General features: G+C 41.7%; 2 protein-coding genes across 4 annotated transcripts in view; both read right to left on the bottom strand.

The window, feature by feature from the left end:
* Positions 1-815: 815 nt before the first annotated feature.
* Positions 816-2,713, bottom strand: atp5pf (ATP synthase peripheral stalk subunit F6). Of its 2 annotated transcripts, none has more exons than XM_046049215.1 (4): positions 2,616-2,713; positions 1,993-2,162; positions 1,619-1,743; positions 816-914 (listed from the first exon to the last, which is right to left on the bottom strand). In XM_046049215.1, exons 2-4 carry the CDS (start codon positions 2,160-2,162, stop codon positions 886-888), a joined length of 324 nt encoding a protein of 107 aa, XP_045905171.1. In that variant the 5' UTR covers positions 2,616-2,713; the 3' UTR covers positions 816-885. The 2 variants fall into 2 exon arrangements, with proteins under 2 accessions (XP_045905171.1, XP_045905170.1); XM_046049214.1 differs by lacking the exon at positions 2,616-2,713 and adding an exon at positions 2,394-2,530.
* A 2,777-nt stretch (positions 2,714-5,490) lies between these two features.
* Positions 5,491-14,005, bottom strand: part of appa (amyloid beta (A4) precursor protein a) — a 32,137-nt gene continuing 23,622 nt past the window's right edge. The window contains exons 11-18 of one of the 2 annotated variants that reach the window (XM_046056414.1): positions 13,269-13,397; positions 13,053-13,152; positions 11,810-12,022; positions 11,597-11,650; positions 10,306-10,397; positions 8,572-8,718; positions 7,934-8,074; positions 5,491-7,900 (exon numbers count right to left, since the gene is read on the bottom strand). In XM_046056414.1, the coding sequence (XP_045912370.1) occupies positions 7,973-8,074; positions 8,572-8,718; positions 10,306-10,397; positions 11,597-11,650; positions 11,810-12,022; positions 13,053-13,152; positions 13,269-13,397 (837 nt within the window). In that variant the 3' untranslated portion in view covers positions 5,491-7,900; positions 7,934-7,972. The remainder of the gene's footprint in view (positions 7,901-7,933; positions 8,075-8,571; positions 8,719-10,305; positions 10,398-11,596; positions 11,651-11,809; positions 12,023-13,052; positions 13,153-13,268; positions 13,398-14,005) is intronic. The other variant, XM_046056403.1, reaches the window with a different exon arrangement.

The raw sequence follows: 14,005 nt of genomic DNA, 5'->3' as shown, positions 1-14,005 counted from the left end.
GGCAAGAGTTAAGTCCCAGTTCAATTTTTAAGAGTGAACGCTCTAAATAAAATGCTTCGTCTCCTACAAATGGGATTTGACCCAACACCGGATCATTTGATTAGATCTTTTCTATGAAAATAAATAGTATAATAAAGTTTAAACAGAAAATCCAACCTTCACTCAAACTCACTGTGCAGCCACAGTGTATTTACATGAGTTTTCTGGATGCTTTCTTGCAAAGCTGCAAATCTGAGCTACATCTTTGTACATTTTCTGAGCACCACGTTAAAGCATAGCTGCACAATCTCTAAAACTCCAGGCATCAGGTCAGATGGAATCTTACCCTTTGACACTATTTTAGGTTTCAAATATTCATTTTGGAGAGGCCTAAATGAGTTTGACCTTGTCATAGTACAGCACTCAAGACCAATTTAGAGCGACAGCCAATTTCCAACTAGGTCAGCCAGCATTTGACGTCCTCCATGAATTTCAGACATCTGCATATAAATTACAGCCACTTCCAATGCAAATTCAGCAAAGTTCCATCTTATTCGTCACACTGAAATCTAATCTATTTTTGGCAGACACCGCGATCACTTACCTCTTAATTGAGCAACCTGATTTTCAAGACAAGAGAAAATCTTTGTTTAAAATATTTTGACTGATCATAAAGAATTCAGTTATTTATATTTAAGTAAATTGATGTTTTCCAATTTAGCATCACAAAATGATAGAAGGCATCTGAATATTTTATTTTGTTTAGCCACTGTACAGTGTAGTGACAGTAGGTAGTGACCATCCGAGGCAGCGTAAAGACGACCAGTGCACCATGGTTCAATCCACTATCTTTTATTAAATAGAACATATCGGTGACATGTAGGAGATATACAACATGGACAGCATTCACTTGGCTCCTTCATCAAACTTGGGCTCTGGAAAAAAATTAAATATAGAACTATTAGTGACAGACATACTGCAGCTGTGCGTTACAATACTTTATTAGATTTGAAATCTAGACAAGACTATAGCAATATGTACCAACTAGCTTGATGTAACTAAAATGAAGCTCAGAAATGAAAAGCTTCCTGAACCGATTTCAAAACAGAATGAGAAAAATCATCTGGCTTTGATAAGAGTCACTATATACAGACGGAGCCCCAAATCACAATGCATCGCTCCAGCGGCAAAGGAATCAATATTTGAGGGAGACAGTTTGAGGGAACAGTTCTGTGAAAGTAAAGAGGAGAAAAAACAGCTGCCATTGTAAGCACCAGCACTGTAGCTGATCAAAGTGAATGCAATCAGCTTGGACTAAATCAAGAAATAACATGACAACTATTTTTTCCTAAGTAGTGATTAGGAAAATAAACCCTGTCTAAATAAATGGAGCTGCAATTTCCATTTATTTCAACCTCTTATAACACAATTTATTAGTAAGGGTGTGACAAGATCTCATGCCACAAGATATTAGCATAGGCGATGCCCCCGCCACTTTTAAATCATTGTCATTGAAGAATAGTGTTCAGATATCTCTCGTGAACCAAAGACCTATCGTCACACCCCTATTTATTAGGTTTTTTAAATTGAAGATAACAGGAGCTAATTAGGGCAGGAGACCAACTAAGGCGAAACTAACCTGAGAATTTGATATCAGGGAACTTGTTGAGGTCTCCTCCACCATATAGCCTCTGCAGTTTGGTAACCTCATCAGACAGGTTCTTCTGGTATTCGGGTCCTGCTTCCACAATACCACCTGAAGTTCTGGGAGAGCCAAGGCATCAAATAATGTTCAAGTGATGAGTGGAGGTGATGCCATTTGAATACAACATAAACAGGAAGGATTGAAATGAAATAGTGGGCTAAAGAAGCCAAAAGCTGTTCACTATGACTTAGGCATTGAAAGTTAAGATTTCACCAGTGACTGAACTCTGAGCTGGAAACCTACTTGATTCCAAATATCTTGCATGGACACAGTAGTGATATTACAGGAGTTGTGTATAATCAACTGACTTGCTCTTGGCTTTGTAGTCGCGGATCTTGTCAAGGAACAGTTTCTGGACGGGGTCGAGATCCTTGGTCCGGTTGAAGAGGACAGCGGACATGCCGATGTTCCGGCGCAGGGTCAGGCTCACGGCGGAGCGCAGCACGGAGGACAGCTGGAATAAGCGGTGCAGTGCCATCTGAAAGAGCAGGAACCCTCGGGTTAACTTATGTTGGCAACAGCACGACAGGCTGTGATTCTGGTTCACGTTAGTTAGCTGCGATAGCGCTAACGTTAGCTCAGTTTAAAGTTAGCTGCAGTCCCCTGCAGCTCATACTTCTCTAAATGACACTGAGTTTGCCAAGTCACACAGTAAACAGGTACGACATCATAAGAGACTTCCGAAATGCTAACCTGATCGTCGACTTACATTGGTAATGTCACAACGACGTTTTACAAGGCTAATATGCTATGCTAGCTTTAGCTGACGCGACAGAGCCTTCTTACAACGTCCTCTGTCGTCTTTTCGTGCTAAAGTGACGATAACGTCACACTCACAACATAAATGAACTTGCGTTTATCAGTAATGACAAATAAGGTGAAGGTAGATGTTTGCAAAAGCATCCCTTTTAATTCTCAGGAAGTTACTCACCTTGGATTTGACACTTAAAGTTGAAGATCCAAATGTGGAGGACCGCGGTGGATTGTGGGAGTGTTGTGGTGAAAATCAGGCGTTCGCGGACATCAAACTTGTCCCTTTTTATGCGCAGCGCTGCGCATATTTAGGTTGACCTCACATGGCATGAAAAAATGTCAATTATTGAACATATACATTATGTACGTATATGTAAATATATTGTTGTGTATCCACAAACATGAAAAACAAAATGAGCCTTAATTCAGTATCCTAATGTTTCACTTTGACAGAAAATATAAGAAAGAAAACTCATTTGTTGATTATTAATCATTTTTATTTCTTTATTTTCACCCTTTCAAGAATCATCGCATAAGATAACATTGCTTGTATTTAGGGCTAGGCAATAAAACAATAATGATAATTATCACAGTATTAGTTTCCTTTAGCACTTAATTTTTCTATTAAGATGTTTGTTATGTTGAGGAAAAGGGACAGAATTATTTTTTTACAAATCATATTTCTTGAAAAAATATGTCATCATAATACTTTTTAATGTCCCACTCAAATCTGAGATTTGTGAATTTGACATCAGATTTGATCAAGTGTTTGTCACATTCTGACCATAAAGAAAAGTTTAACCACATAATTAACCATCTGGTTTCTTTAACTTTCTTCAAAAATGCAAAGACAGGGTGTTGTGAGAGTGAGATAAATGTGAAGAAAACAACACTAAGACCCACTGAGTTTTCGAGCATCTAGCTCTAAGAAAGGGAGGTAAGCTGTCTGTTGCTGTGGCACAGGCTGGTAGAGGATAGCTTTGAGACTGTAGGTTCAATCCTTATTGAGGCCCACCAAGTTATGAAGCAACTTTGAGAAGAAAAAGTCAACAATTCTGAGGATGAGCTTTCTACTGTCAGACCTGATAGCTCAGTGAGATTAAAGACTGCTTTGTGGTTCAGAGGTTGTGGATTCAATCCTTATTGAGGCCCAACAAGTTTTGAAGCAGCTCCCAATAGAAAAAATCAAGAGCTCGAAGAAATAGAGACAATGTGTCCAGTTCTGTAGCTCATGATAGTGGAGGATTCCTTTGAGAGTCAGAGATTGTGTGTTCAAGTCTTACTGAGGCCCACTGAGTTTTGAAGCAGCTCCCAAAAGAAAAAGTCAAGAGCTGTCAGAAATAGAGCAGTGGTCCAGGCTGGTAGAGGACTACTTTGAAGTTGTGGGTTCAATGCTTATCAAGGTCCTATGAGTTTTGAAGCAACTCCTATAAGACAAAGTTAAGAGCTTTAACAAATAGAAGTAACATGTCTGGTCCGCTATCTTAGGGTGCTGGAGGACTGCTTTGTGGTTCAGAGGTTGTGGGTTCAATCCATATCAAGGCCCAACAACTTTTGAAGCAACTCCCAGAAGAAAAGGTCAAGAGCTCTAAAAAAAATAAAGGTGTCAGGTCCAGTGGCGCAGGCTGGTAGAGTACTGCTTAGAGGTTCAGAGGTTGTGGGTTTGATCCTTATCGAGGCTCAGTGAATGCCCGGAGAAAAGGTTCAGATGCGAAGGGAACTCAGTGGTGTGGCCGGTTTGACAGTGACTGTAAGGCGCCAGTGGTGCAGTGTCTAAGGTTCGAATCCCACCTGCAGCCAGTACCCGGAGCTGAGGGAGGGGGCCGTGTCCCCTCCTGATGTTTCAGAGAGTTAGAAGCTGAGAGTTATGGGATGTAAGACCAGCTGACATTTTACCTGTAAGAAGTTGCAACAGTTTTAAAAAAAAGATTGGGAATAAACTAAGCTGCATACTGCCACATGCTTGGATATCAGTTAATGAATAAGACTGAATGTGTTTATGCGTACTGACTAATACATATCAGCGGTTACCTAAACTAGCATGCTTTATTCCCACTTGTAATTTAGCTAATAGCTGAATCTCCAAACCAATGAAAGTTCTACACAAACATTCAATCTTATTCATTTATCCAGTGTAGTTAACCATATGTTTGTAGCATGCGCTCCCACCCTTGTTGCCTCCAGGTAAAAGGGCCAACTGTCACACAGGAAGTGGAAGAATCCAATTTGATTTATACAAGGGGGAGTCTAGACTGTACTAAGGGGGGTGGAGTAGAGGGGGTGTTTGGTTGTTAGATAAAGTACCCTAAAAAGCATCTATTTTAAAGTTAATACAGAAGTGTGAGCTATAAAAAGGTATTAGTAAACACCATAGTGTTAATTCAATCTTCACACTTTGATTTTACGCAAGTCGACAATAACCTAATTAGCTCTAAACTTCATCCTGAGGGGGACATGATGCATGCACCAAACCAGGGCTGGGCCCCCGTTTGGTGTCTTGACCGGCCTTGGGTTTACTGGGGGCTTTGCCTGCGCTCGTGGCATGGGGTGGCAACTGGCTGGGCTGGGGGGCTGTCAACTACATTCTGCGACAGGCACACACACACACACACACACACTTCTCTGTGGTGTCTGTCTGTGTGGAGTTTGTGCCCCCCATCCCCAGGTCTCAGCGAATGTGGTTGAAGAGTTTAAAAAAAAAAATGATATATTTCATTTTCTCCTCCTGAGACAGCAGGAAAGAAAAAGAAATTGAAATTCATGTTCTGAAGCGAGTAGTGGAGGAGAGGGTGCTCCAAGACAAGAGCCAAACTTAGTGGGAGCAGTAGGCCTGATGATGACGACAAGCAGGAAGATCGGAAAGTTATTATTACACTCAGAAATGATAAAGGCCACTTTCATCCAGTTCAGCTGACTAAAGCAATTGAGAAGGAAATACAGAAATAAAATATGCTCAACTGCGGAGAAACAAAATAAGACTACTACACTGTAGAATGTGTGTAGAATATTCTATTCTAATTGTAGTTTTCAGAAAACACACAAAAGACAGCATCTGTATGTACATTCAAAACTTTATTATGGAATACAGTGTAGAAAGCGTTTTCCCAGTCAATGCAAATGGCCTGCACAATATTACACAGTGGAAAACAAAAAACAATATATAATCCACAGAAAAACAAAAAGATAGAAAGAAAATCCTGCTTCCTCTTCTACTCTACTGCCCTCTGTTGGGCTTCTAATGAGCACCCTCTGAACCCCACCCCACTGCAACCTCCATACATACATGTTATTCACGATTTCCTCACAGATCTTACTCGCTGCTAGATTGAATAACAGAGTGAGAGGTCACACTGTTTTTTTTGCTAGAACTTCCCTTGGACTAATGCTTTCAACCCCCACCCCCCGACTCGCTCTCAGCTCTCTCGATGGTGTACGCCTCTATCATCTATATACAGACTACAGTGCTCTGCCTCTGAGGAGTCAAGTGTGCGTTGATGGCAGAGAGGTGAGCAGCATGCCTGAGGGGAGAGGAAGGCGAAGGAGGGAGGGGAAGGCAAGTGCTGGGGTGGGGGTGAAAATCCATTATATATACACAGACTGCTTCCCTGGCTGGCTAGCCATCCGGAACTGAAGTCATTTCCTCTCTACCTCCTCCTCCTCCACCTCTCAGCACTCCACCTGTTCTATCAGCAGACACAAAATGATTACAAAACCAAATAAGAGACGGCGTCTGCTTACAACTGGACGAAACACCAGACTGAAAATGACAAAACACATACACGCAAGATATAGCCCATCCCCCCCATGCCGGATTCCGCCTATTTTCCCGCTCCCCTTCCTGCTCCCTGTAACCTTCACACCCACAACATGCCCTTTTCAAAAAAACACGGTCACATGGAGTGAACAAAAAAGCACAAATTAAAGAGGATGATTTCTGAGAGCCCCTCCCTACGCGTAAGGAATTTCAACACAATATATTTCAGTGACTGAGAATTATATACCAACAGAGATGAAGCCAGCCACCCTCCTGTCGCTTCAGGAACATAGCATGGTTTAAAAAAAGAAATTGAAAAAAAAAACAAACAAAAAAAAAAGATATGAGGAACACACTTAAATTCCAAAATCACAGATCTCTTTTAAATGTGTATTTTACATGATATCAAAGCAGAGCCCGGTCATCTAGATTTATATATATATTTTTCATCATTGTTTGAATTCACGTGATCACGAGAAGATACTAAATGTACAATCTTGCTAGAATGACAATCTATACGTGAGAAAGGATCTCGAGAAAGAGCAGCGTTAAGACCTTTTTTTGTTTGTCTGAGTTTGTTTTTCCAAATCCTGTTGTCATTGTTGTCATGCACTACATAGGAACAGCTAAGACTTCAGCATTACTTCAGTAACATTACACGCAATTTAAAAAAAGGACTTTACATCGGTTGACTTCTGTTTTTTTTTCTTCCGTTTTCATTTCTTTTTTGAAAAACAAAACTGGAAAATGAAAAAGAAAAACTCTTAAAAAGAAAAACAGCTCATTCAGAATACATAATCGCCACCGTCATCAACATGTTCATTATCATCAGCATCTCCAAATATCTTTAAGAGCCTTGTGTGACTTAGCACAGCCCAGCTGTCGTAAGAATGCGCAAAGAAAAGAGGATGGAGGGAGGGGTGGAGGAGGAGGAGGGGAGGGAGAGGAGGCTCACATTTACTCCAGTGTAGACTGTAGAGTGAGTGCAGTAGTGGTGCAGTTCGTGGGGAAAAAACACTGGGCTTCATTTATAAATCAAGTTGCTTGATTAAACCTATATTTCATTTTAGAATCGTTACAAAGAATATGATAGAAACAAATCAACATGTCCATGTTAATTAATGATTATGGTGATTCTGTATGCAACTGATATTTGTAAATGAGGCCCAGGTTAGTGTGCGCCTAAAATCCTGCTGATCAGTGGTCAGATTTGCCTACACACACACACAAACACACCATCCCAAGCCAAAATACCCCAACTATACACTGGCCCTGAATCAGTGTGGAGAGAACGCGCTTCTTTCCCCCAAGGAGTGGGTTTGTTTCAATGTACTGGGCGGGGCCTTCCCCCCCCCCATACATCAGCAGGCCCAGATGGAGCAACATTGAAAAAATGCCCTTCTTTAACTTAAAAAAGGCGTCTTTGCCCTGATAAAGTGAACGAACTTGGTGCAAACTGGCTCGGCCGCAGCTCCCGCACAGTCAAACGTGAAAGCAAACCCTGGCTGCCGTCGCTCCCGTATGCTTGTAACTGACTATTTCAGTCACGCGTTGATGTAAGCCACACTCCCTCTGGGAGGCGTGGGACTTATCTGGGTAGAGGGGGTGGGAGGAAGGGGAGGGGAGGTGCTTGATGTGTGAAAGGAGGTGTGTGTGTGTGTGTGTGTGTGTGTGTGTGTGTGTGTGTGTGTGTGTGTGTGTGTGTGTGTGTGTGTGTGTGTGTATGTGTGTGTATGTGTGATGTACGTGTGTGTATGTGTGATGTACATGTGACATTCTCTTCAGTTCTGCATCTGCTCAAAGAACTTGTAGGTTGGGTTCTCATAACCGTTCTGCTGCATCTTGGACAGGTGGCGCTCTTCAGGGGTGACGGCGGCGTCCACCTGGAGGCGAGCCAGAGAGAGTGGGGGGAGGTTAGACACACACACACACACACACACTCATATGGTGTGTACAAATGTAAAGACAATGTACATTTAGTGTTTCCTGGAAGTATAAAATAAAGAAAGAAGGCTGCCACAACTACTGTATTTTAATGTTGTTTAATTAATCAGGTAATAAAAGTTCTGAAATGATAAATGAGGAAAACAGAAAATGGAAAGCAGGAAATTAATTAGTAACGGGCATTAATCCAATTATATTTATTAAGCAGATATAATTCAAAAAAGCGTGTACAGTACCAATAACAACACATACACACACACTGACATGTATAGATATACATGCACAAATTCAAGAGCTATAGTGAAAAACACACATGCATGTACACAGCATCGCCCCCCAACACACACACACACACCCCCACACCCACCCACACCAGACTGACCTATAGAACAGCTTGTGCTCACACACACACACACACAGGTCAGCTGTTTCTCACCTCGATGACTCCGTGGTGGATGGAGGTGTACTGCTTCTTCCTCAGCATCACCAAGGTGATGACGATCACGGTCGCTATGACGACACCGCCAACCATCAGGCCGATGATGGCACCCTTGTTGGAGCCCACATCCTCTGCGAAGAAGACCTGCCGGGGAGTATAAGGGCAGATAGTGGTCACTCACAAGGCAACAGCCAATCACAACCAGTGTGATGATTTTTATGTAGTCAGAGCAGAGATGTGGTACATCAAGGACTTTCTTTACAGTAAGCTTCTTTCTCTCATTGTGTAGCAGTGAAATGATGGTGTCACAAGCACACTGAGTAATTAGTGTGGTTTTCAGCACAGCAGGGCTGAGAGCTAAATGTGCTTATAAATGGTCTGATGTCACTTCTCTCAAGGATCCAATCCAACACTACCTTTATTCAGATGTGTGGGAATAGCACTTATCACTGGTGACATTCAGAGTTACAGCCCATTTACTTCTGTTTCTTTCCATTTTTTTCATTAACCCAAATTGTTTTGCAGTGCTGTGTGTAATTACATTTTCTAACATGTAACCTGTTTTTGTAATTTTTAAGAATAGCATAATTACAGCATCAAATTTACCTTGAAAATAATATTACAGCTGTAAGGTGACTTGTTTTTGAGGGATAATTTTCCTGGTGGAGACTTTAATTTGACAGACAACAGAGCACAACATAAAGCAGCAATGATGCAGTATGACTCAGCTCCATCACAACACAATACTGGGACACATGATTAACCACATTTCACAACAACCAAATGAAGGCTTCAGCACCTCGGTCGCGGATTATATATGTGGAAACTCATTTTTCACACCAAACAAAATTAAATAGAAATCAAATGGCGTCCTCTGAATGGAGGGAAAGAGCTCCTGATATCACCGCCTGGGAAAATGGGACAGAAACCTAGTCGACTGGCACAAACTTCCAAAAACACCCCTAAACTGCAGATAATCTAACAGGGATACATCTTGACATCTCAGCGCTGCTGCCCCTGCTTGGCACAAGCTCTGCAAGTTGAGTGGAGACTTAATTTCAGGCTGGTGAGCCTCCTCCAGATTAATCCTACAGAACGCTGATTGGGGTTACCATGAATATCAAATTAAGGAGTTGAGTTAAGGAGGCAGCGCGATACACTGGCTGCTCATTGTGAATGCAAGAAATGTGATATGTAATAAAATGTAGGGATTAAGAGATTAAAGCCTTTAGGTGAGAGGAATAAGGTGCACGGATTTGGATTTGACTGAGGATGGATTGAGGTTTTTGTGCTGGTATTACACGACTGTATGAGATTAATGAATGAATGCAGAACTGGGTTACAGCCCTATGAGGTTTAGTACAATAACCTGTGGCTGACCAGGAAAATACTTACAGCACAAAACTTTACTCTGATCAGAGGACAGCGGGTTTTAGAGAAGAGCAGGCGAGCGTGACGCACGCATTATCGCCGCAGTCTCCATGGACACCTGTCTCCATGGTGACAACCTTGTGAGTTTACCACGAGGACAAAGTGGAGACATGGACCCGACTGTGTGTGCGTAGGCGGAGAAGAGAGGGCAGAGTGCAGGCTTGCATGTGTCAGCAAATGCATCTTAGAGTGTGTGTGCATGTTTGTGTCTCTATGTACATTAACTGCATTTTTAATAAATCTGAATATCTGTGTTGCATGTGTCAGAGTGAGATGCTTTGTGTGTGTGGGTTGGTTTACCAGTTTCTGGTGGTGAACTTCATATTCAGTGCTCTGCCTGTCCTCCGTCTCCATCCGCAGCGCAGGAATAGCTTCCATCTTCATTCCAGTCACTGGCGAGGGAAGCAGAAGTACTATCTATTATGGATGGTGATACTCAGCCGCTTTCTCTCTCTCTCACACACACACACACACACGCTGAGATCAAACTAACTCGCTCAAGCAGGACGGACAGCGGAGTGTCGGGATGTAACAGGAGTATGAATTGAATATAGCACGTCCATGGCACTGCATACAGTACAGTATGCAAAGCCCCCTGCAGCTGCATCACAAATCTCAACAACCACAGCTGGCGCCTTAATGGAGTTCAAGCGGAGTTTGACCTCGCTGTGTGCAAATAACAGCATCGAGAAGGAGAGGTAGAGGAAAAATGCAACCCTGACTTTGCTTCAAATCTCTACTTCAAAACAATCGTGTGATGTATTTTAAGAGGGGACCTTACTTAGCCTGAAAGATACTTTAACAAAGCCAATCAGTGTTGAAGTAGACATGCTACTTTTGCCATGACATACAACATAGTAGTTTACAACAGATGCATTTCCTTACACTGAAAGCACTGATATGAAACTACATATTTTGGTACGCATGTCTAATAGGACACACTTTATTTAAGGTTTATAAGTTAACAATGGCTTTATTAAGGGTTATGGAATAAACAATTTGCTAATGCTCCATTATTAAGAGCAACTTTTGGGCTGCCAAACTCCTTTTGCTGGTAAGTCCTTAATGAATGCTAATAAGTCACAAGTAAAAGGGAAATTAATAGTCACACCTGTTCCAATTAATAAATGCTAATTCATTTCTCACTTTAAGTAAGTCATCATGTTTTTTTTACAACCCAGTAACTCAAAAGTTCTTATGTACGGCTTATAACTGATCTATAAAGCAGTGAATTGATTTATTAATAAAGCGGGTAGGTGCGACTTATAATTTCATTATAAAGAGACTTATTAAAAAAGCAGTACATGTACATTTACCAACATTAGGATCATAGAGCTGAGTCTTACTGTACTTTTATCAGCTGATTGCAACTATTACTATCAAATGGCTCATATTTGGCCACCAAAGCGAAACAATAGGCCCTACTAGTATTATTGCCACCAGAGCATAAGTAAGTGCACAGTTTTGCCAACCTGGTGGGTAAGGTTTGGCAAAGCTAACAGCATATTATCTGCAGGCCTTAAACCCTACGCATCGGATTTTCTATATACATATAAATACTTTAGAAAGCTTTCTCAACAACCACACCAACCTGGCCGTGTGGGAATTCCTCTGTCAAGATTGGGGCGAGAGTCCACTGGCTCAACTAGAGAGAGAAAGCAATTTCATTTTCATATAACTTTGTAGCAAAGTCATGAGTGGACTACATATTGCTTTATATCATTTACGGGTGTCATTTCTATCAATTTTGAAGCAACCAAAATGTAGGGAAATGTAACCAACAACCCAGCGCTTCAGTAAGTACCCTGGTTCTCAGTGTTGGGCTGGTTGAAGCTCTCGGGGTGGATGAAGCCGACTCCCCCGAGGCCCAGTGTGTCTTCCTGGGGCAACAGGTCGGTCTGGCCGTCTCCCAGTTCCTGGTCGGGCATCAGGGCGTCGTTGCCGTAGCTCATCCTCACGTCCGTCTGCAGGTTGGCCAGCTGCTGGGCCATATCTGCCTGCTCTCGCTGAAGAAGCTCTGGATGCACACGATGAGAAGACAGAAGGGAGAGAGGTCAGAGGAGACGAGAGGATGGGAGGACAGATGAGTAACAGAAGTGGAAAGAGGAAAGCAAGGACTTTCATGTTATCCATCCTATTTCTAAAATCAGACTTCTTGTATCTTATTGTTTTCAGTTGGTTTCAACATAAAATCCTCTCTATGATGAAAATACTGCTGATGATAAAAGAACGAATAATATTTATATTTCTGCTTAAAAGGAAATATTATATCCCACGCAATGACCAACAAATGTTTCTCTATCAGAGGGGAAAGCCTCCATGAAATGTTCAGCTCAGTCTTTAAAAAAAGACCTGGTGCCTAGCAATGACTAAACAGTGCTTTTTCTTGTATGTATGTATGTTTGTTCCCCTGTGTGTGTGTATATGTTTGTTCCCCTGTGTGTGTGTATATGTTTGTTCCCCTGTGTGTGTGTGTGTGTGTATGTTTGTTCCCCTGTGTGTGTGTGTGTGTGTGTGCGCGTGTGTTGCCGGGCAGCACAGACTGTGACAGTCTCCGAGACAGAGACACAGATGGCAGTGTGACGCACGCAACTCCAATAAACCCAAAACCCACAGAAACCTTGCAGTGGGGGGGGGGGGGTTGTTATGTTATCTTCCCAGCAAACAGATTCATTTGACTCTGAACAGAAGAATTAGGCCAAATGGCTCCTTTTTTGGGGGGCTAGAATTTATAGCATTCAATCTCTCTGTTACATGAAGCACAATCAGGACAGTGTGTCTTCCCCGATATCTCTCTCATGCCAGGGACAGCAAAGACATCTACAACTTAGGTTTACAAGATGTGGTTCATGTCATTGACATTTTTTTCCCTGTCTCTCTCCCTGTTAACTGCTCTCTCAGAGAAAAAACGATTTCCATCTTTCTCAGCTGCACTTCTATAGTTATTTTATGGTTGCCTGGATACTGTCAAGGCTTATACAACACTGAAACAACACTGTTTCCATGTAACAATTATGAAGTCTTAAGAGTCGAAATGCCAAACTCACCAACTTGGTCCTGGATGTCGTCTGCCACACCGGGCACTTTGTAGAGAAGTCCCAGGGACTGGTTCATACGCTCCTCAATGACACGCAGGTGGGTCAGTACCTTTTACATATAACGACAGATAGCTTCTTTATTTAGTAAAAGCGGCTATATAACTTTACAAGTAAAATTTTAGTAAGTAGTAGTGGGCAAAAATTTAATTGTATGTCTGATGCTACCTGAGGTCTGATCTGCGCAGCCTTCTTGGGGTCCACCATGCGGACGTGTTCAAAGTGTTTGAGGGTGTGCTGCCTGTCTTTCTGCTCAGCGCGCACGTACTTCTTCAGCAGGCTGAAGACATGGCGAGGCTACAAAAGACAACAAGAACAAGACTGACGGTTTAGAGCAGAGGGAGTCGCAGGGTGATATATTCATATACAGCCCAGATCAGAAAACTAACCTCAGCATGGGCAATCAAAATCAAACGGAAGCTAAAACATGACGTTGATCCAAACCTTGAAATCAGTCAGTGACATTGTTTTTTTCCCCTCCAGTTTTCTTCAGAAGATAAGGTTAATTTCACAAATGTATTATTTTTCAAACCTCAGACATTAATTAAACGCTTTTAAGTGTGAGTCAATTTTTTTCCTAGATTGCAATCCAGTATATGTTTCTGATTTTACACAGCATATCGGTATACTGTATAAAGGGCTCCATTTGTTATATGCATTTATAGTGACAAAGAAGCAAAGCTTACAAAAAAAACTAACAACAAAAGAACACCAACAGGAGAACAGAAGTTATTTATGTTTTTCAGCAGGTCAGATTGATGAAAATATCTCACTTCAAATAAAATCAGAAGAAGAAATATATTGATGAATAGTCGAGAATCTTAAAAGCAACAACGAGAAGGTGGGAAATGGCAGGATAACAGTAAGCTTTTAAAGAAAATAACATTTAAAACACTACTGTAAAT

Source organism: Micropterus dolomieu, linkage group LG01, assembly GCF_021292245.1.
Source record: "Micropterus dolomieu isolate WLL.071019.BEF.003 ecotype Adirondacks linkage group LG01, ASM2129224v1, whole genome shotgun sequence".
Classification (NCBI taxonomy): domain Eukaryota; kingdom Metazoa; phylum Chordata; class Actinopteri; order Centrarchiformes; family Centrarchidae; genus Micropterus; species Micropterus dolomieu.
Note: the sequence above shows the minus strand (reverse complement) of the source record. Positions and strands in the feature narration are given on the sequence as shown.

Coding starts and splice junctions, on each gene's coding strand:
- atp5pf (XM_046049215.1), bottom strand. CDS start 2,162: ATGGCACTGCACCGCTTATTCCAGCTGTCCTCCGTGCTGCGCTCCGCC. Junction 1,744..1,992: donor GACTACAAAGCCAAGAGCAA/GTCAGTTGATTA, acceptor TGGCTCTCCCAG/AACTTCAGGTGGTATTGTGG. Junction 915..1,618: donor CCCTGATATCAAATTCTCAG/GTTAGTTTCGCC, acceptor ATTTTTTTCCAG/AGCCCAAGTTTGATGAAGGA.